Source organism: Chiloscyllium punctatum, chromosome 9, assembly GCF_047496795.1.
Source record: "Chiloscyllium punctatum isolate Juve2018m chromosome 9, sChiPun1.3, whole genome shotgun sequence".
NCBI lineage: Eukaryota > Metazoa > Chordata > Chondrichthyes > Orectolobiformes > Hemiscylliidae > Chiloscyllium > Chiloscyllium punctatum.
The window spans coordinates 3,899,306-3,923,141 of NC_092747.1; the positions used below are offsets into that span (position 1 = coordinate 3,899,306).

A 23,836-nucleotide genomic window follows, 5' to 3' on the forward strand; every position below is an offset into this window, starting at 1 on the left:
TAGGTTCTTGATTGGTAAGACAATCAAAGGTTACAGGGAGAAGGCAGGAGAGTGGGATTAAGAAACATAACAGTCATGACTGAACGGTGTCTGGACTCAGTGGTCTGAATTGCCTAATTTTGCTGATATATCTTATGTGCTTTTTCTCTCTCCATGCAGCCAGACCTGCTGAGTTTCTCCAGCAACTTCTGTTTTAGTTGAATAAGGCACCCAGCACTGATCCCTGTGGTACACCACTGGACACTGGGATCCAGCCACACAAATAGTGCTCTACCACCCTCCTCTATCTCCTACCCCAAAGTCAAGCCAATCTCATTGGAATAACTCTATGAATGACCAGTATTCTGTCACCAACTCACCCTTTATTTACATGTGCATAGTAAATTACACTGACCCAGCTCCCTCAGAGCCAGCTCTCAGAGTGAGCAGAACCCATGACACTCCTGTTTATATCTGTCAGTCAGGGCTCCCTGATTGAACCAGATTAACAACCACAACAGGGAGCTCATATTCAATGAGATCCACCTGGTTGACCTCATACCAGTCACTAATTTCCTCCCGTTCTATCAGACATATTCCTTTTCCTGTAGATCCTCCTGGGGTGTTTTCACACCAGGTCCGTTTCCTCTGACTCTGCCTTGGATATGGGCCATAACCCAACTCTTGTGCCCAGAGCATCTCAGCAAGAACTTCTGTTGTGTCCACTATACACTCAGAGGTTTCATCGATGCTTGGCAGAGGGAGAGAACTGATAGGTTCTTCAGCGTTGCCGGCTATACTGAGGGGCTGGGTATGTTTAGCTCCTGCCCAGTTTGTGACATTGCAGCTTTCATGTGGTCCTTGTGCTTGTTCAGATCTGCATCTCCGACCTGAACTTTGTATGTCACAGGACTTGACCTTGCATTGACCATGCCTTTTACTCATGCAGGGCCAGTCTCATGGTTTTAATGCTAAATTTCATTCCCTGAGGTAAACTGACTCTCTCGCTTAGAGCGGTCTTGTGTCCAGCATTGACATTCCTAAAGCTGCTTCAGTCTTACCCCTAGGTCCCAGAAGATCTGATTTAACCCTGGTGCAGGGTTTTCTCCCCATTAGCAACATTGCCGGACCTGTCCTAGTTGTGTGAGAGGTGATCCTATAATCAAACATGAACCAGGACAGTTTGGTATCTAGTGAAGCTGTAAGCTGTTTCCTTAAGCTTGCCTTCAAAGTTTGGACTGCTCTTTCTGCCAGACTAATGGACAATGGATGCCATTCGACTTTAGGAAATACTCAAAGTCGCTGCTGGTAAACGATACCCTGTGGTCTGTGGCCAATCCCTCTGGGAATATTGCACAAGATGCTCACAACTTTTCAATCACCATCCCTGTGTTTGACGAATGAACTGTATGCATGTCCAACCACTTTAAGAGTGGGCATCCATGACTAAAAACATAGAGCCCGTGAAAGGACTCGCATAGTTAACATGTGACCAGGTTGAGAATTTACCCAGCCATTCCCACAAATGTGGGAGAGCTGCTGGCAGCAATGTTTATTCTTGTTGGCACTCTGGGCACTGCCCCACCATCACGGCTATGTCAGCATCAAATCCTGGCTATCAGACAACTTCTTGCCAACATCTTCATTTTGGAAACTGCTGGATGACCCTGGTGGAGGTCAGCCAGTATCTGGCGGCGACCTTTGCTCAGGACAATCACTTTTGCTTCCCATAATAATATGCCTTCCTGTTTGGTGATCTGGTCTCACCGAATCCAGAAAGTTTTTAATTCTGGTCATGATAGCCCTTTTGATTTCCCATCACCACCAGAATTTCCCCAGTTGTTTTAGTTTTGCCAGGACAGGATTGTTGTATCCACAGTCTGATATTGTCAGCGATGACTGCAAGGGTCTCCAGAAAATTTAAAACCAGAACAGAGTCTTCCAGTGGGGGCACCACAGATGACATATTTGCGAGTGGGAGGCAGCTCACGGCATCCGCATTTGCCACTTGGTCGCCTAGACGGTGCTCCAACTTGTATGTGCTCAGAATTGGAGCCCTTCACTGAATTTGACCTGAAGCTATGGGCAACACGGCCCTGTCCTCTTTAAGTAGACCTAGCAGGGGTTTGTGATCCATTACTGTTACAAATTTACATTTGCAATTTGCTATTGGCCATTCTTCTCTGCGGAGCCATCAGTGAACCAACTCTATCCCAATACCATATGGAGAGGCGTCACATGTCAGGCCCACATCTCACTTGGGATTGTAGTGGGCAAACACCTTAGACAACAATTGCTGCTTCTTCACTTCCCTAAAGGCTACATCTATGAAACTATTTCCAAGACTGACCCTTTTTCTCTAGTAGATATAAAGGTACCAAAGATGGAGGCCAGGTTACGTATGAATTTTCCGTAATAATTCACCAACCCAAGGAAAGACCTAAGCTCTGGTACAGATGTGGGAGCTGGGACACCTTTGATCGCCCTTACTTTATCTTCCAATGGGTGTAACCTGCTCTTGTCGACTCTGTAGCCCAGGTAGGTCACTTGGAGTGCCTGAAACACACATTTCTCCCCCCTAGAATGTACCCCTGCTTAGGAGAAATGCCTAAAAATACTAAGTTCTCTCAATAGCATGTCATCCAGATATTTGGCAGCCTGGGGTAAATCTTGTAAAATGTTCTTCAGCATCCACTGGCACAGGCTGACGAAAGGACAGTTTCATATCGGTACAAATCCTTATGGGTAATAATTGTAACATACTCTGGGAATCCTAATTTAATCACAATTGCAGGTACACATGGCTCATGTCCAGCTTTGTGAAGGATCGCCCCTCTCACTAGTTTCACGTAAAAGTCCTCTATGTGAGGTCCCTCTGTTCAGGATATGTCCTGAATGAGGCTGCCTGAATGAGGCTGTGTATTTGCCTTCACTCAAGTGGTGTTCCTCAAGCTTAGTTAGCCTGGCAAGGGTATCCACTTCCATCAGCATACACTGCAATTCATAAGCTCCATTTTCTGATGACAAAGCCAGCTGTGGTGCCTGTTTGTAGTCCAGCTCGGCTTCAGCTATTAGGTGCTTTTGCAATGGTCACACCATTAATCCCACACAGCAGTCTCTCAGCGTCTTACTTAGGGTTAAACCAAAATCACATGCTTCTGCCAATCATCTTAACCTTATCAAAAATCCCAATACAGATTCTGCTGGTTATGATTAGATTCTCGAATTGCCGAGTAAAACCAATAGCATCTCAGAATTAGAGGAGACTTGGGTCACAATGTTCCTTAGCTAAATCTCTCAACTAGCGTCAGAGACATGTACAGCATGGAAACAGACCCTTCGGTCCAACCCGTCCATGCCGACCAGATATCCCAACCCAATCTAGTCCCACTTGCCAGCACCCGGCCCATATCCCTCCAAACCCTTCCTATTCATATACCCATCCAAATGCCTCTAAATGTTACAATTGTACCAACCTCCACCACATCCTCTGGCGGCTCATTCCATACACGTACCACCCTCTGCGTGAAAAAGTTCCCATTGGGTCTCATTTATATCTTTCCCCTCTCACCCTAAACCTATGCCCTCTAGTTCTGGACTCCCCGACCCCAGGGAAAAGACTTTGCCTATTTATCCTATCCATGCCCCTCATGATTTTGTTAACCTCTATAAGGTGACCCCTCAGCCTCCAACGCTCCAGGAAAAACAGCCCCAGCCTGTTCAGCCTCTCCCTGTAGCTCAAATCCTCCAACCCTGGCAACATCCTTGTAAATCTTTTCTGAACCCTTTCAAGTTTCACAACATCTTTCCGATAGGAAGGAGACCAGAATTGCATGCAATATTCCAACAGTGGCCTAACCAATGTCCTGTACAGCTGGAACAAGACCTCCCAACCCCTGTACTCAATACTCTGACCAATAAATGAAAGCATACCAAACACCTCCTTCACTATCCTATCTACCTGCGTCTTGAAAAGTTTTTAGTATCTGGTGCCTCTGGGAATGTTAGGCTACCAAAAACTGAAAAAGCTACCTACGCTGTCAGAAGAATTGTTGTTGCTTTTTGTCTTCTCCAATATTGTTTGCCCAGAAAAAATAACACATTATTTCCAAATACTAGCCCCACTCTTTGATGGCAGAATTGAACAAGTCAAGCTTCCCAAAATAGCTTAGAAATGCTTAGCCCATGGTGGCTTAGTAGTCAGCACTGCTGCCTAACAGCACAAGGGACCCAGATTCAATTCCACCCTTGGGCAGTTGTCTATTTGGAGTTTTCATGTTCTCCTGTTGTTTGAATGGATTTCCTCCGGGTACTCCGGTTTCCTCACATAGTCTAAAGATGTGCAGGCTGGGTGGATTGGCCATGCCACTTTTGCCCGAAACGTCGATTTCGAAGCTACTTGGATGCTGCCTGAACTGCTGTGCTCTTCCAGCACCACTAATCCAGAATCTGGTTTCCAGCATCTGCAGTCATTGTTTTTACCAAGTTACCTTTAGTGTCCAGGAATGTGTAGGTTAGGTGCATTTGCCGTGGTAAATGCACGGTTAGGGTAGTGGGGGACTGGGTGGGATGCTCTTTGGGCCTTATGGCCTGATTCCACACTATAGGGATTCTGTGCTTCTAACTCCAACTCAATGACAGCTGAGAGGCCAGTATTTGGTCACCAAGACACTCCAGCTTGTACCTGTCAGCCAGGGCTCCGTGACTGAATCAGGTTAACTGCCCCAATCAGGGACCTCAGATTCTTTGGGCTCCACCCACCTGCTGACGCTCCCTTTACAGCTTGGTTACCCCGGAAACATTCACGTTGCAACACCTGAACAGCACGTGACCTGCTAGCGCGTGACGGGGCGGGGCTTTGCCGCTCCGTGAGCGTGGTCAGTGACGTGTTCGCGTTCCCGCCCCCATCCCTTCCCGGTGTATCGTGACCGCCGATTGGACGGGCCGGCCGAGCCAATGGGAGGCGGCGTTCTTGGGTTACTAGGCTAAAGATGGCGGCGGTGATGGAGCTTCACGGCCACGGGCACGGGCCCGGGCCGCAAGGAGAGGGGCACCGGCTCCCGGGGGACGACGAGGACGAGCCGGTAAGGAAGGCAGGGCGGCTGATGGCCTCCCCGCCCACGCCCCAGCCTGTGGTCAGCTCCGTGAGGAGACTTCTCCCTGTAAGCGGCCGTGGGCCGGGGAGTCCTCCTCACCGACACTGACACGGACACGGACACGGATTCGGAGCAAAGCTGCGGCGCCCACCACCACTCGCCTGTCGTTAGAATGTTGTCACCCGCTGTGATGCCCCTGGTACCTACCACTTGTGATGGCGGCAGATGGTGCCACCATTCCTCCTGATCCTCTCAGGGGGGGGTCAGCAGGTGGTGGAGGAGTGACCACGGCCAAATCTCAGCTGCAGAGCCACTTTTCATGAATCAGAGGTTTACAGTTACATCTCAATAACCACATAAAAGCTGCCATACTCTCACCAGAGCACAGGGCTACCCCCTAATCAGAGGGAGGGATGACTGGTGGTGGTTTGGCCTGAGGGTCACCAAACCTCGAGCAGGGGGGGAGGTTGAGAAGGAGAATCCTTCAGTGGTAGCCTGACCTGATGTGGGAATTGAACCTGGACTGTTGGCATCACTCTGCATTTCAAACCAGCATGTAGGCATATTAATGATCAACAAAACATAGAGAAAATACATGTACCATCAGACCACAAGCCCAACTAACTGTGTCAGTGCTTCACTCAATACTACCCTCTGCTTCTTGCCACTCAGCAAATTGTGGATCTAGTTTGCCAAACTTGCTTAGATCCCATAGCTTTTACCTTTGTTATCAGTCTCAGGTGCTGGGCCTTATCAAGCACTTTGCTGAAATCCAAGTAGGCTACATCAAAAGCACTGCTGTGACACCTGGTTGCTTCTTAGAAAAATTCTGTCATGTATGGCCAACATAACTGCCACTGAACAACACCATGCTGACTGGTCTTGATTAGACCCAGACTCTCCAAATGTGGTGTAATTCTGTCCCTCAGAATTGCTTCCAATTGTTGCTGCTCTGCTGAACTCAGACCAATTGTTCTGTATTTTTCTGGTTCATTCCTTGCTGTTTTCCAGAATAATAATGGCACCAAACTGGCTCTCCTCCAGTTCTCTAGCACCTCTCATATTGACATAGAGGAATTGAAATTCTTTGCAAGCGCCTCTGCTATTTCTTCCCTTTCTTCACTCAACAGCCTGGAGTACATTTTATCTGGCTCTGGAGATTTATCTACTTTTCAGCCTGCCAGACCACTCAAATCATCCTCTGTCTGTGTAGGTGCAGAATTTAATACCTCAATGTGTAACTCTCCCTTTTGGTCTTTAATGGGCCACACTTCTTTTCAATCACTTTATATAAGCCTACAGAAGACTCCCTTTAAGTGAGCTGCCAGTCTCTTTTCACATGCACTCTGCTTTTATTTGTTTTTCACCACTTCTCCAAATCTTTTCCATTCAGTCTGAAACTCAGATTTTCTACTGATGTCTGTCCTAAGCACACTGTTGCTTCTTCATAATTTCTACATCTTTTTTCATCCAGGGAGCTCAGGATTTGTTTGCCCTCCCTTCCTTTACAAGGGAAAGCACCTCAACTGTGTCCAAACCATTTCTTCTTTGAAAGTAGCACATTGTTCAGCTGCTCATTTTTCCTGCCTACCTTGTCTGAGTTGCTGAGATGGTGCAGGAGGAAGGACTGTATTTTCTTGGGACAGAGGACCTGTGGAGGCTAGAAGATCTGGTCTTGAACAGATTTGAGGCCAATTTACATAGAAATGTATGAATTAGAAGCAGAAGTAGGTCATTTCACCTTTTAAGCTTTCTCTGCTAATCAGTAACATCATGGTTATCTATTATGTTCTGAATTCCACAGCCCATCTACCCCCGATTCACCTTTTATTTCCTTTAACTTAATTGTATTCTTATCCTTTGGCGCTCCCTTAAGACCATAAGAGCAAAAGGAGGCCACTTGGCCCATTGAATCCATTTATTCAATGAGATCATGGCTGATCTGATAATCCTCAACTCCACTTTTCCCCTTGGTTATTGATTCCCTTGCTGATTAATAATCTTTCCATCTCGGCCTTGAATATACTTACTGACCCAGCCTTGACAAGCCTCTGTGGTAAAGAATTCAACAAATTCATCACTCTGAGGTTATGCCCTCTGACCTTAGACTCTACTACAAGGAGGAACAACCTCTGTGCATCTATCCTTGTCAAGCTCCTAAGGCTTTGTATATTTCAATTAGGCCTCCTCCCATTCTTCTAAACTCCAAAGAGTGTAGACTCAACCTACTCAACTTCTCCTCATAAGACAGTCCCTCCATATCAAGGATCAACCGAATGAACCTTCTCTGGACTGTCTCCAACGCCAGGATAATTTTCCTTAGATAAAGGGATCAGAGCTGTTCACAGTATTCCAACCATGGGCTGACTCGCACCTTGTATAGCTTTAGCAAGATCTTTATTGGTCAGTGTATGGAGTATAGGAGTTGGCTATACAGGACATTGATTAGGCCACTTTTGGAATACTGCATTCAATTCTGTGTCCCTGTTTTAGGAAAGATATTGTGAAACTTGAAAAGGTTCAGAAAAGATTTTCAAGGATTTTGCCAGGGTTGGAGGGTTTGAGCTATGGGGAGAGGCTGAATAGGCTGACACTATTTTCTTTGGAGTGTCGGAGGCTGAGGGGTAAGCTTATAGAGGTTTATAAAATCAAGAGGGGTGACCAGCCGAGATCCTTTTCCCCATGGTTGGGGAGTTCAAAACTAGAGGGCATAGGTTTAAGGTGAGGGGGGAAAGAGTTTAAAAAGAATCTAAGGAGCAACATTTTTGTGCAGAGGATGGTACATGTTTGGAATGAGCTCCTAGAGGAAGTGGTGGCGGCTGATACAATGGTATTTAAAAGTCATCTGGATAGGAAGGGTTTAGAGGGATCTGGACCAAACGCTGGCAAATGGGGGCGGCACGGTGGCACAGTGGTTAGCACTGCTGCCTCACAGCGCCAGAGACCCGGGTTCAATTCCCGCCTCAGGCGACTGACTGTGTGGAGTTTGCACATTCTCCCCGTGTCTGCGTGGGTTTCCTCCCACAGTCCAAAGATGTGCAGGGCAGGTGAATTGGCCATGCTCAATTGTCCGTAGTGTTAGGTAAGGGGCAGATGTAGGGGTATGGGTGGGTTGCGCTTCGGCGGGGCTGTGTGGACTTGTTGGGCTGAAGGGCCTGTTTCCACACTGTAAGTAATCTAATCTAATCTAATGGTACTAGGTTAGTTTAGGATATCTGATTGGCACGGACAAGTTGGACCAAAGGGTCTGTTTCCGTGCTGTACATCTCTATAACTTTAACATATGAGAAAGGGTCGAGTGACAGGTCACCCCATAAATTAGCCTTTTGTTTCTATTACTTTGTACAATGTCTCTGACCCTCCTCTACCTCCCTCACAGGTATAGATTGAAGACGCTGGGACTGGCGCTGAACCTAGATTACTGAAATTCTCTTGCGTACTCTTTGGGAGCAGGAATAGGTCATATGGATCTTCAGGGAGAAAGTGAGGACTGCAGATTCTGGAGATCAAACTCAAGAGTGTGGTGCTGGAAAAGCACAGCAGGTCAGGCAGCATCTGTGGAGCAGGAGAATCGGCGTTTCAGGCAAGAGCCCTGCATCAGGAATGAATGACACAGCACTGATGAAGGGCTCTTGCCCGCAACGTCGGTTCTCCTGCTCCTCAGCTGCTGCCTGACCTCTGCTTTTCCAACACCACGCTTTCAACTCCATATGGATCTTCAAGCTTGTTTTGCCATTTGATAGCATCATGGTTAATTTGATCACTCCACATTCCTGCCAACCCCAATAACCTTTCACCCCCTTGGGTGTCAACAATCTGTCTGCCTTTGACCTGAAGATATTCAATGATTCAGTTGTAAAAAATGGGGTTTCAAAGACTTGGAACCCTCTGTTTTACCCGAAGGGCAGTGGAGACTGTGTTATTGACTGGCTGGCTAGGTAGGCTATTTGAGGCGATATTTATTGAACTCAAAATTGCTGGAAACATCTGGATGAGTACATAAATAGGAAGGGTTTAGAGGGATGTGGGCCAAGTGCTGGCAAATAGGATTAGATTAAAAATCACACAACACCAGGCTATAGTCCAACAGGTTTAATTGGAAGCACACTAGCTTTCGGAGCGAAGCTCCTTCATTGGTGATTTTTAACTTTGTACACCCCAGTCCAACACCGGCATCTCCAAATTAGGATTAGATTAGGTTGGGATATCTGATCGACATGGACAAGTTGGGCCGAAAAGGTCTGTTTCTGTGCTGTACATCACTATGACTCTATGAAAGTGAAATTAATACAGAGGGATGTTTGATTATCAATGTGGACATGGTGAACGAAGAGACTCCTTCCAAGCTGTAAAAATTGTGATACTTCATCTGGAAACACATGTATGCCTGCTAGGGCAAGGATGGCAAGTTTCCTTACCCAAAGGTCATTAGTAAACCGCATGGGTTTTTAGGACTATCAGTGATAGTTTCATGGCCAGAGTTATAAAGATTCTGTCTATAGAACAACATAGAACAATACAGCACAGAACAGGCCCTTCAGCCCACGATGTTGTGCCGATCACTGATCCTCATGTATGCACCCTCAAATTTCTGTGACCATATGCATGTCCAGTAGTCTCTTAAATGTCCCCAATGACCTCGCTTCCACAACTGCTGCTGGCAATGCATTCCATGCTCTCACAACTCTGTGTAAAGAACCCGCCTCTGACATCCCCTCTATACCTTCCTCCAACCAGCTTAAAACTATGACCCCTCGTGTTAGTCATTTCTGCCCTGGGAAATAGTCTCTGGCTATCGACTCTATCTATGCCTCTCATTATCTTGTATACCTCAATTAGGTCCCCCCTTCTCCTTTTCTCCGATGAAAAAAGTCCGAGCTCAGTCAACTTCTCCTCATAAGATAAGCCCTCCAGTCCAGGCAGCATCCTGGTAAACCTCCTCTGAACCCTCTCCAAAGCATCCACATCTTTCCTATAATAGGGCGACCAGAACTGGACACAGTATTCCAAGTGCGGTCTAACCAAAGTTTTATAGAGATCTCTCGGCTCTTAAACTCAATCCCCCTGTTAATGAAAGCCAAAACACCATATGCTTTCTTAACCCTGTCCACTTGGGTGGCAATTTTAAGGGATCTATGTACCTGCACACCAAGATCCCTCTGTTCCTCCACACTGCCAAGAATCTTATCCTTAATCCTGTACTCACCTTTCAAATTCGACCTTCCAAAATGCATCACCTCGCGTTTATCCAGGTTGAACTCCATCCGCCACCTCTCAGCCCATGTCTGCATCTATGCTCTCTATGCTGTCAGCCCTCTCTATGCTCTCAGCCCTCTATGCTGTCAACGACACCTCCAACCTTTGTGTCGTCTGCAAACTTGCTGACCCATCCTTCAATCCCCTCATCCAAGTCATTAATAAAAATTACAAACAGTAGAGGCCCAAGGACAGAGTCCTGTGGAACACCACTCACCACTGACTTCCAGGCAGAATATTTTCCTTCTACTACCACTCGCTGTCTTCTGTTGGCCAGCCAATTCTGTATCCAGACAGCTAAGTTTTCCTGTACCCCATTCCTCCTGACCTTCTGAATGAGCCTACCATGGGGAACCTTATCAAATTCCTTGCTGAAGTCCATATACACCACATCCATAGCTCAACCCTCATCAACATTTCTAGTCACATCCTCAAAGAACTCGATAAGATTTGTGAGGCATGACCTGCCCCTCAAAAAGCTGTGTTGACTGAATTTAATCAAGCCATGCTCTTCCAGATGGTCATAAATCCTATCCCTCAGAATCTTTTCTAACACCTTGCAGACGACAAACGTGAGACTTACTGGTCTGTAATTGCTGGGGATTTCCCTATTTCCTTTCTTGAAGAGAGGAATTACATTTGCCTCTCTCCAGTCCTCAGGTACAACTCCAGTGGAGAGCGAGGATGCAAAGATCTTCGCAAGTGGCGAAGCAATTGCATTTCTCGTTTCCCAAAGCAGCCGAGGACAAATCTGGTCTGGGCCTGGCGACTTGTCAATCTTAATGTTTGACACAATTTTCAGCACATCAGCTTCCTCTATCTCTATCCATTCCAGCATGCACACCTGCTCTTCAAAGGTTTCATTCACTACAAAGTTTGTTTCTTTCGTAAAGACAGAAGCAAAAAACTCATTTAGGGCTTCCCCTACCTCCTCAGACTCCACACACAAATTCCCTATGCTATGCCTGATCGGCCCTACTCTTTCTCTGACCATTCTCTTATTCCTCACATAAGTGTAAAATGCCTTTGTGTTCTCCCTAATCAGTTCTGCCAAGCCTTTCTCGTGCTCCCTCCTGGCTCTCCTCAGACCATTTTTGAGCTCCTTCCTCACCTGCCTGTAAAGCTCTAGAGCTGAGCTTGACCCTAGTTTCCTCCACCTTATGTAAGCTACCTTTTTCCTTTTGACGAGAAGCTCCACCGCTCTCGTCATCCAAGGTTCCTTTATCTTACCCCTTCTTGCCTGTCTCAGAGGGACATATTTATTCATCACTCGCAACAACTGTTCCTTAAACAGTCTCCACATGTCTATAGTGCCTTTACCATGGAACAATTGCTCCCAATCCATGCTTCCTAACTCATGTCTAATCGCATCATAGTTTCCTCTTCCCCAATTAAATATCCTCCCATTTTGCCTAATTCTCCTCTTCTCCATAGCTATGTAGAATGTGAGGCAGTTGTGGTCACTATCTCCAAAATGCTCACCCACCACAAGATCTGGCTCGTTTCCAAGCACCAAGTCTAGAAAGGCCTCTCCCCTCGTCGGCCTGTCAACGTACTGAGTTAGGAAACCCCCCCCCTGAACACACCTTACAAAAACAGCTCCATTCAAATCTTCTGCTCGAAGGAGGTTCCAATCAATATTGGGAAAGTTAGTCACCCATTACAACAACCCTACTATGTCCACACTTTTCCAAAATCTGCCGACCTATCCTTTCTTCCATCTCCCTGCTGCTATTGGGGGGGCCTGTAGTAAACCCTTAACGAGGTGACTGCTCCCTTGCTGTTCCTAATTTCCACCCATACTGACTCTGTAGGCAGATCTTCCTTGACAATGGAAGCTTCTGTAGCTGTGATACCCTCTCGGATTAGTAGTGCTACACCCCCTCATCTTTTTCCCCCCCCTCCTTATTCTTTTTAAATGCTCTAAACCCTGGGATATCCAGCAACCAACCCCTGAGAAACCCATGTCTCTGTTATAGCCACAACATCATAGCACCAGGTACTGATCAATGCTCTAAGTTCATCACTTTTATTCCTGATACTCCTTGCGTTAAAGCAAACATACTTTAACTGATCCCTTGGTTCCTTCCTAGGAAAATCCTTCCCACTAGCTGGTCTACCTCTTGCTATTGCTTCATCTGCATCAACTCTCACCTCTGGTATACAGCTCAGGTTCCTACCCCCCCTGCCATACTAGTTTAAACCCTCTCGAACTACTCAAGCAAACCTTCCACCCAGGACATTGGTCCCCTTCCAGTTCAGATGCAACCCGTCCTTCTTATACAGGTCCCACCTTCCCCAGAAGGCATCTCAATTATCTACATATCTGAAACCCTCCCTTCTACACCAGCTGCGCAGCCACGTGTTAAGCTGCGCCCGCTCCCTGTTCCTCGCCTCGCTATCTCATGGCACCGGTAGTAAACTAGAGAACACTACTCTGTTCGTCCTGCTTTGCAGCTTCCATCCTAACTCCCTGAAAGCACTTTTTATATCCTCTATCCTTTTCCTGACTATATCATTAGTGCCAATATGTAACACAATTTCTGGCTGTTCGCCCTCCCCTTTTAGAACCTTATTCTCTATTGTAGATTTATTAATTGAAATTAATTATATCCACTGCCTTGAGCTATATTTACATGCTGTTGTGGAGAGCCCACGTAGGTTCATGCAGATGTAATTGTTTAATGGTTTTACCAGTTTTTCAATCAGAATGCAGCCAGTTCCCTAACTGAATCCCCTTTCCTCCCCAGTAACTTGTAAAAGGATTTTCAGAACATGGCATCCGCTATGATTTATGCCTGACCACTTTAGCTTTAGTTCTTGAAAATTTTCTTTTGCTTGTGCACTGCTACTTTCTGTTGTTTTCTGGCTTCTATGTGCAGGCTTGAGTATAGCTGTATTGTGTTGGGGTTTTAAGGAGATTTCTTTGCTTTCACTGTTTATTGCTGACTTAGTTAAGAAGAACAAGGGAGGAGGCAGTGGTGTTGTAATAAGTGTCTGGACTAGTAACCCAGAAACTCAGATTAATATATTTTGAGACCGATTCAAGTCCTACCGTGACAACTGGAAGAACTTAAATTCAGTTAATAAATGTATGTATTTTTTTAAATTCTGGAGTTGGATACTAGTCTGTGGAGCTGTGAAACTGTCATCAAAATCCTGCAGGAAATCTGAAGCGAAAGCAGAAAGTGCTGGACAAACCTGGCAGGTCAGGCTGCAGTGAGTTGTGAGGAGGAGTCATATTTGATGCAAAGTTAATTATTGGTGCTAAGGTAGAGCATCAGCCATAATCTAATCGAATGGTAGGACAGATTCAAGGAGCTGAATGGCTGACTTCTCCTATTTTCTATGTCCCAATGTCTGTAATCTGCTTTGGTACCATAACGTCAACAATTGAGGGGGATGAAACACTGGGCTGGGTAATCTGGAGCCCAGACTATTGTTCAGGGACATGTGTCCAGGTCTCACCACGATGGCTTGTTGCATTTAATTTTATTTAATTAGATCTGTAATTAGCGACATTTACTGTGATTATTTTTTGTAAACCCCATCACTACTGTCCTCTCAGGAAAGAAATCTTTCTTCCTTAACTGGTCTGTCCTGCTTGTGACTTGAGACCCACAGCAATCTGGTTGACTGTTGACTGCCCTCAGTAATGGTCTAGTAACCCACTTAAAGTTCAAAGACAATTAAGGATGCCAACAACTCATGCATTCCATGAAAGGATAAAGAATAAATCCTCAAAGGTATCTGTTTTCTTGAAATTCTTGTATTTGCCCCCACTATTGGTGACTATGCTCTCAATGCTGAGACCCTGAGTTCTGGACTTCACTTCCTAAAGCTGTCCGTCTTCCAATCCCTCTCTGCTCCTTTTAGAGTAGATACTTGGTTGCCTTTACTCACATTGGCCTCATGCAGCTTGGTAGCCAATTTTGCTTTATGTTAAGAGAGCTATACAAATGCAACTTGTTTTGTAGAACTTATATGCATCTGCTGAGGGGGTCAGTTGGCTGGATGGCTGGTTTGGAATGTAGTGCAGTGGGTTCAATTCCCATACCAGCTGAGGTTACCATGAAAGATTCTCCTTCTCAACCCCATCTGAGGTGCGGTGATCCTCTGGTTAAACCACCACCAGTCATCTCTCTTACAAATGAGAAAGCAGCCCCATGGTCCCATAGGACAAGGGCGACTTTACCTTGCATCTGTCAAGGTCATTTTGTGACTGGTCTTTGGCACTGATGTGAAATGATGTTTGAGGTGATGATGTATACAGTCAGTGTTGGAAGTTTTGTTCAGAACCATATGGACTCTTTTATTCTTATCAAGCTTGGCAGCAGCACTGACATCATGGGTTACCACCCTAGCCTCTGGCAGGTTGGCAATCTTTTGTGTATACTGAGTAGTTAATTGGAAGTTTGGAGTCTTCAGTCTCACTGTTTTGAGTGAGGAAGTTGTAGTTTCCAACTGCTATACAGGATTTAATGCAGTAGAGCACTGAAATAGTGTTGCATTCAGAATTTTTTTGGGAAGAACACAGAGTTCTCCCACTGCCCTGTGAAACATAAAACTGATCATCCCATGCGATTGAAACTGACTAACTCATTCACCTCATTGCAGTTTATAGGATTTTATTGCGTCCATGAGCTGTCTACGTAACAGCTGTGAGTACGCTCACAAAGTAATTCATTGACTGTCAAATCTTTTGGAATGTCTTAAGGATGTAATTGACAGTATGCAAATTCAATGTCTTGCAACCTATTTTAAGTGAGAGAGTGGGTCTAACAAGGTTAGTAAATGTCATCTCCTAGAAGTAGCCCTTGACTCTCTTGATCTTCCAGCCTAAATGCTGGGTGTGTTTCTGGAATAGCCATCCCCATTTGGTTGATGGGGCATTGAGTATAGAAGTAGGGAAGTTACGTAGCACTTGTACAGCATGTTGGTGAGGCTGCACTTAGAGTATTGTATTCAGTTTTAGTCACTTTGCTATAGGAATGATATTATTAAAGTAAAAAAAGTGCAGAAGAAATTTACAAGGTGTTGCCAGAACTCAAGGGTCTGAGTTTAAGTGAAAGGTTGGACAAGTTTGGACTTTTTTTTAGAAGCATAGGAGACTGAGGAGGGAATCTTATAGAAGTGTATACAATCATGAGAGGCATGGATAGGGTGAATGCACTCAGTCTTTTTCCCAGAATTGGGGAATCGAAGACTAGAGGGCATCAATTTAAGATTCGAGGGGAAAGAATAAAAAGGAACCTCAGGGACAATGTTTTTACACATGGGGTGACACGCATGTGGAATGAGCTGCCAGCAGAAGTGGTTGAGGCGAGTACATTAACAACATTTAAAATGCATTTGGACAAATACATGGATAAGAAAGGTTTGGAAGGATATGGGCCAAGTGCAGGAAAATGGGGTTAGTGTGGTTGGGTGTTTTGGTCAGCATGGAGCATTTTGAGCCAAAGGGCCTGTCTCTTGCTGTAGGACTCTGACTCTGTGATAGAGAGTGAGATTTTCATTGTTTCTGGAGTCTTGCAAAGTTGCCTTAGAAGTACCTATAAAGTGCAGTCACCGCTGCAATGTAGGCAACATAACAGGCAGTCAGGTGATAATGATCATCTCTTTTTTGTGATGCTGACTGAAGGATAAACTGGGTGAAGAAGCCCTTTACATTTTTTTCAAGTTACTTTGGGCAATTTATTCACAAACCTCCAGTCGATATCATGATTGATTAATAAAACACTTGAAGGCCAGGGCTGTCCTTGGTTAATAGAGTCAGAATTCTAACCCCCACCCCAGACAGACACACACACAGACAAAGACCCACATGCACACATATATTTTGTGTGGTGAATTTGTACTTGCAGAGTTACATTGCACTTTGCTCAAAAGCTGCATGCATTCATGTAGGACTCTGAGCTTAAAAACTGCACGAATTTATGTAAAACTCGGTTATCTCACTTTTTAAACATCAGGTCATAGACAGAGAACACAAGGGGCTAATACCTTCAACATATTGTCTAGCTATCACAATTGTTAACAGCTAACCCACGAATGCAACTTTTAAAAAAAGGTTTTGGGATTTACACATGAAAGAAGTGAAACTATCACTGTATTCTAACAGTTGAAAGGCTGAACAGACAATCAATTTTTCAATGTATAATTTCAGTTACATCACACTGCAAATTTTTGCTATAAATTCTGTGTTACGATCGAGCCCTCCACAATCACCTGATGAAGGAGCGTCGCTCCGAAAGCTAGTGTGCTTCCAATTAAACCTGTTGGACTACAACCTAGTGTTGTGTGATTTTTAATGTCTAATAAGTGTGGGCAGAAACCTGAGCTTTATGGAATGTCACAGGCCAGCCCACTTAATTCTGTTGAAGAAATAAACCTGTGCTGGGACTATGGAGGCCTAACACAGACCCAAAGGGAAAAAGGTTGTGTTCTGTTCCATCTTTGGTTACCTCAGGTCATTCCCACCTTTTGAAGTCTAGTCATTTTTATAGAAAGCACAGCAACCTATTTGTACTGAGGATGTGATAATGACCAGATCTGTTGTTAGTGGATGTTAGTTCATGAATCCATATTGTCCAGAAGTATTCCTCTGAGTCATCCAAATAGTGCCGTGGGTCTTTCTGTATCCACTCGAGGGCAAATAGGGACTCTCGACTGAAAAACAGCAGTTCCAACTTTCTGAATTTTATTTGAATCTACATTCTTCTTACTCTACAGTGAGAGAGCTAGCTGTGAGCCAGGGTGGGACCCTGCTGTTTTAACAATTTAATATTTTAATAATACCATGAGACGTAGGTGTGGAAGTAGACTATTCAAGTTGACTCCACCAGATACTTCCAACTGGGCAAAAAAGCCAACCAAATGTTTGCACTCTGAGTCCTCTTGCTAGTGCTTGAGTGGGTGTTTAAGCTCACTCCAGCTCATGATCCCTAAATAGGTGAATTGTCTTTAACACTAAAACATCTTCTGTCCATAGAATTTTTCCTTTCTAACTATCAAAGAACTACTTGTGCAATTAATTAATTTTTCATATAGCCAGTGTTACTATGTTAACAGAAATGATAGTTATGTTGATCACAATGAGAACTCACGTAAAGAAACTAGATAAATGACCTTATGCATTCGGAGCACAGGAGATCATAAAGCATCTTGAAACTACTACTACGCCATTCAATCCGATCGTGGTAAATCTGATTATTCCACAGTCCTGCCTTTCTTCTGATAACCTTTCATCCTTTTGCTTATCCAGAATCTATTTAGTACTTCTGCCTTAAAAATATTGAAATACTTTGCTTCTGCCATCTTTTGTGGATGACGTTCCTTGCTTCACCTGTTTGTGGTGTGGCTTGAGGGAGGAATGTTAACAGTGCAGCATTTACTTCATATTTTCCTGAAGTGTCATTGTTGGAGCTACAGGGGAAAGATGCCAGAGGATGCATTAGGTAATAAAAAAAAGTCTGAACTTTAATAAATCCAAGAGGGTTAAAGGTTTGTAAATGGCACTGAGTTTACAACAAAAGTTTACATCATGCAGAGCATGTTTGTGTGTTTGTTTTTCCCAATTTGTTTATGACTAAATGTGATATTTGTCATACAAATGTTCTTAGTTTAGCTGAATGTTTGGGCCCTGGGATTAAAATTCAAGAGGTATAGATATCCGATTTTCCACGTCAGCTATGCAGTTATTGATAGAACTTTCACTTCCAAGTTTAGAGATCATTGGAATCCCTCTGCAAAGACTTGGGCACAGAAATCTAGGCTACCATTACATTGCAGTATTGAAGCAGTGCTGCATTGTCTGAGGTGCAGCTTTGCAGATGAGATACTAAGTCAAGGACTTCCTTGCCTTGTCAGGTGAATGAAAGCGATCTCATGGTTCCTAGCTAAAACATCCTGCCCCAAACTTGTATCATTTTGGAAAGCAAGGGAGCTGTGCTGAGTGGACCTGTCAATATTTATCCTTCAGTCAGTCGGTGGTCATTATTGCATTACTCTTTGCAACTCGTTATGTGCAAATTGTCGGTTACGTTGCTATGCTGCAATGGTGAGTACACTTCAGAAGTATTTCTAAGGAAATGCTACACTATCAGGAGTGCTATCTTTGGCTATAAAGTGTTTTGGGATGTTGTGAAACATGCTATGCAATTACAAGTCTTTACCCTATGTCACCCTGATTTATTGTACTGATATTCATACCCTGAAGATAGCAGGGCAGGTAGATGAGGTAGTTAAAAAGGCATATGGGATAGTTACCTTTACTAGCAAAAGCATAGAAGACAGGACCAAGGAGGTTGTGCTGGTACTACTGGTTTGGTCTCAACTGGAGTACTGCATGTAATTCCAGTCACCACATTATAGGAAGGATGTAATTGCATATGAAAGGGTGCAGACAGGATTTAACAGGATGCTGCTTGGATTGGAGGATCTGAGCTGTGAGGAAGGATTGGTTAGACTGGGATTGTTTTCCTTCAAGTAGCAAAGGTTGAAAGGAAAGCTAATAGAAGTGTATAAGATTGAGGGGCATAGGTAAAGTGAATAAGACATTTTCCATTAATAGAGAGGTCAGTACAGAATTGAGTGAATTAGAAGGCATTTTTTCATTAGTAGAGAGGTTAGTAACGAGGGACATAGTTTTGAAGGTTTGTAAGTTTGCAAATGACACCGAAGATTCTGGTATAATGCACAGTGAAGATTATCTAAGGTTACAAAGAAGATCTTTATCAATTGGGTCAATGGGCTGAGGAGTGGCAGATGGAGTTTAATTTGGATTATGTGAGGTATTACATTTTGGTAAAACGAACAAGGGCAGGACTTACACAATTAATGGTAGCGTCTTGGGTAATGTTGTCGAACAGAGACCTAGGAGTTCAGATACACAATTCTTCAAAAATTTACATTGCATGTAGACAGGGTGGTTATGAAGGTATTTAACACGCTTGCCTTCATTGCTCAGACTTTTGAGTATGGAATTTGAGATGTCATGTTGAGGTTGTACAGGATGTTGGTGAAGCCTCTTCTGCAGTACTTTGTCAGTTATCATTGGCAATCCCACACTGATGAGGATGATTCTCATCCAATCATGGTGAGTCTGTATGTGACTGTATAGACCAATGTGGCTTTGTTACATTTGGGACAGAAGGTGGTCATGGGAAAGGATAGCTTGGGTGTTGGTGTGGCAGTGCACTCCTTTCGCTGTTTTTGCCTGGTTTCAGCTTTTTCCCAACTGAAAGTCTTGAGGTGCTCAAAACTTTCCCAGGTGCTTCTCCTCCACTTTGAATGGTCTTGGGCCAGTGACTCCTAGGTGTCTGTGGGAATGCTGCATTTCACCAAAAGGTACTGAGTACAGCTCTGGTTGCCCAGCTGTAAGAATTGGAGAGGGTCCAGAAAATATTTACCAGAATGTTGTCAGGATTGGAAGGCCTTAGTTATAAAGATAGGCTGGGACATTTTTCTCTAGCGCATAGGGGGTTGAAGGGTTACCTTGAAGGTTTACAGGGAGAGTGCGGATAAGTGACGTTGAAATGCCCATTAGCCATGATTGAATGGCGGAGTGGACTCATTGGGCCGAATGGCCTTACTTCCACTCCTGTTTCTTAGGGTCTTATAAAGTGATTAGGGGCATAGCTAAGGTGAATAGCAAGGTTCTTTTCCCTAGGGTAGAGGAGTTCAAACTAGTGGGCATATTTTTAAAGTGAAAGGATAAAGATTTTAAAAAGATGTCTTGGAACGCATAAAGGTGAATAAATCCCCAGGACCTGATCAGGTGTACCCTAGAACTCTGTGGGAAGCTAAGGAAGTGATTGCTGGGCCTCTTGCTGAGATATTTGTTTCATCGATAGTCACAGGTGAGGTGCCAGAAGACTGGAGGTTGGCTAATGTGGTGCCACTGTTTAAGAAGGATGTTAAGGACAAGTCAGGGAACTATAGACCAGTGAGCCTGACATCATGTGGTGGGCAAGTTGTTGGAGGGAATCCTGAGGGACAGGATGTACATGTATTTGGAAAGGCAAGGACTGACTAGGGATCGTCAACATGGCTTTGTGCGTGGGAAATCATGTCTCACAAACTTGACTGGGTTTTTTTCAAGACCTAACAAAGAAGATTGATGATGGCAGGGCAGTAGATGTGATCTATATAGACTTCAGTAGGGTGTTCAACAAGGTTCCCATGGGAAACTGATTAGCAAGGTTAAATCTCACAGAATACAGGGAGAACTAGCCATTTGGATATAGATCTGGCTCAAAGGTAGAAGTCAGAGGGTGGTGGAGGGTTGTTTTTCAGACTGGAGGCCTGTGACCAGTGGAGTGCCACAAGGATCAGTGCTGGGTCCACTACTTTTCATCATTTATATGTAATATGGATGTGGGCATGAGAAGTATAGTTAGTAAGTTTGCAGATGACACCAAAATTGGAGGTCCATTGAATTACAGCAGGATCTTGATCAGATGGGCCAACGGGCTGAGATGTGGCAGATGGAGTTTAATTCAGATAAATGTGAGGTGCTGCGTTTTGGGAAAGCAAATCTTAGCAGAACTTATACACTTAATGGCAAGGATTTTGGATTAGTGGTGCTGGAAGAGCACAGCAGTTCAGCCAGCATCCGAGGAGCAGCAAAATCGACGTTTCGGGCAAAAGCCCTTCATCAGGAATAAAAGCTTGAAAAGCTGTTTGTTGAAATTATGAATTCTCTTTTATTCCTGATGAAGGGCTTTTGTCCGAAACGTCGATTTTGCTGCTCCTCCGATGCTGCCTGAACTGCTGTGCTCTTCCAGCACCACTAATCCAAAATCTGGTTTCCAGCATCAGCAGTCATTGTTTTTATCTACTTAATGGTAAGGTCCTAGGGAGTGTTGCTGAACAAAGAGACCTTGGAGTGCAGGTTCATAACTCCTTGAAAGTGGAGTCGCAGGTAGATAAGATAGTGAAGAAGGTGTTCGGTATGCTTTCCTTTATTGGTCAGAGTATTGATTACAGGAGTTGGGAGGTCATGTTGTGGCTGTACAGGACATTAGTTGGGCCACTGTTGGAATATTGCGGGCAATTGTGGTTTCCTTCCTATCGGAAAGGTGTTGTGAAACTTGAAAGGGTTCAGAAAAGATTTACAGGAATGTTGCTGGGATTGGAGGATTTGAGCTCTAGGGAGAGGCTGAATAAGCTGGGACTGTTTTCCCTGGAGCGTCGGAGGTTGTGGGGTGACCTTATAGAGGTTTACAAAGTTATGAGGGCCATAGATAGGATAAATAGACAAAGTCTTTTCCCTGGGGTGGGGAGTCCAGAACTAGAGGGCATAGGTTTAGAGTGAGAGGGGAAAGATATAAAAGAGACCTAAGGGGCAACTTTTTCACGCTGAGGGTGGTATGTGCATGGAATGAGCTGCTAGAGGAAGTGGTAGAGGCTGGTACAATTGCGACATTTAAAAGGCATTTGGATGGGTATTTGAATAGGAAGGGTTTGGAGGGATATGGGCCAGGTGCTGGCAGGTGGGACTAGATTGGATTGGGATATCTCGTTGGCATGGACGGGTTGGACCAAAGGGTCTGTTTCCATGCTGTACATCTCTATGACTCTATGATATAAGGGACAACATTTTTACAAAGCATGTTTCATATGTGGAATAGACTGCCAGAGGAAGTGGGGTTTCAAGTACAGTTAGAATGTTTAAAAGACATTTGGATGAATGCATGAATAGGAAAGGTTTGGAGGGATACCAGCCAAGCACAGGTGGGACCAATTTGGTTTGGGAACATGGTGGACTAGTTGGACCAAAGAGTCTGTTTCCAAGCTGTATGATTCTAATTTAGAGTATTTTAAATCATGAACGCACTAAAGGAATTATTTTGGTATCTTCTCATTCAAATGTACTAATTGATCACTTTATAGTCTTTGGGATGAAATCTTTGAATTCCCTACCTAATGTCAATGTAAAAGAAAAAGGTTTGCATTTCTCTAGTGCCTTTAACAACTTCAGGCTGGCCCATAGACGTCACAGACATTAAAATGAAGTCACTGGTAATATGAAATATTCTGGAAGCAATCTCATTGCACAAGCACACAGTGAATCATTATCGCCATCAGAAGGCACTGGAAATAAATGCTGACCATGCTATTGACACTCTCAGCCCCAAACTTAAAAAAAAGAACTTTTAAACATATGAGGACTTCAATGTCAACAAAGTAGCCAAGTCTTACACAGGGAGATACCATTATAGGAATGTTAGTTGAGAGGTGGAACTTTGATTGGGATATTTAGGAGAGGGTTTCGCAAAATCTCCCTGTCCTTTGAAACTATTGCTGTGTAAAAATACAATTTAACCTAAACAAATCTTTGCTACTAATATATTTCTGTATCTCTTTCAGATTGATCTCACAGGCCTATCACCAGAGGAGAGATGGAGGTGAGTGACATGTTTAGTTAAATGGGAGATAAAGGCAATGGTGAGGATGCAGAGGAGATCCACAAGGAAGTGGAGCTGTGAATTCCATAACTGCTATGAAAGACTGAATAGGGGGAAGGGCTCTTTTTTTTTTGATATATGAGTAGACTTTTGGTAGTGATCTCACTTCTCTCAATAATGGTGGATTTTGATTGGTACATTGGTAAAATGTTTTCACTTCTCAAAGAGTTAAGATGGCTTTCTTTCTGAATGTCAAGGTGCAGTTCCACAAATACTAGTGGTGCTCTGAAATCTCTGTCAGTTCAATACATCTACAATGAAATGTGAGTTTCGGTAATAGTGACGGGCAGCTATTGGATCATTTCTTAAAAGTATTAATAAAAACCCATCGGCTTTCCCTTTAGGGAAGGAAATCTGCCATCCTTACCGGGTCAAGCCTTGATGTGGCATTGGACCTGCTTGACTTTTACCTACCCTCTGAAATAGCTGAGAAATGCACTCATTTATATTTCAAGAAGCTGACCCGCCACCACTTCCTCAAGGCCATGTATAGGCTGTAAATCCTGGTCTAACCAGCAATGACCCCAGACTCTGGACAAAAAGAAATGCAGTAAATTTGCATTTTAGAGACTAGCTCTTAACCTTTTTCCAAAAAAACAAGTAATGATTGCTGTCAAAGTGGAGATCTGCCCATGCATTCTATTTGACTGTAGGACATCATGTCCTGTTACAGTGGTATGTCTACTCAATATTCACCCAAAATGCCCAAGTCCAGGCATGCTGCCTCATCACAATCCCCCAGCTAAGGCACTGACTCCGCACACGTCATCGGGGATCTTGGAGTCAGTGATTCCACATTGTTTAACCCACCAAGCCTTAATTTTTGTAATGTTATAGTACATTATGAAGTCTACCATGTGGTCAAGGAGGAACTAATTTTTCTCTTTTTGGTTTAGATATAAATAAAATGTTATATTACCTGCCGACAAAATACTCTTACATGAGATTTCTTACGGGAAGTGAGCGCTGTACTGTTTTTTACTTTCCAGAATCCATTAACAAATCTGAGTCCCCTTTTTCTCAACTAATCACTAT

General features: G+C 44.1%; 1 protein-coding gene across 1 annotated transcript in view; it reads left to right on the plus strand.

The window, feature by feature from the left end:
• The first annotated feature begins 4,925 nt into the window (after positions 1–4,925).
• The window catches only part of LOC140481087 (E3 ubiquitin ligase RNF121), a 78,294-nt gene continuing 59,383 nt past the window's right edge, over positions 4,926–23,836 (plus strand). Inside the window, exons 1-2 of the mRNA XM_072576732.1 lie at positions 4,926–5,063; positions 22,704–22,741. Coding sequence (XP_072432833.1) covers positions 4,971–5,063; positions 22,704–22,741 — 131 coding nt within the window. The 5' untranslated portion in view covers positions 4,926–4,970. The remainder of the gene's footprint in view (positions 5,064–22,703; positions 22,742–23,836) is intronic.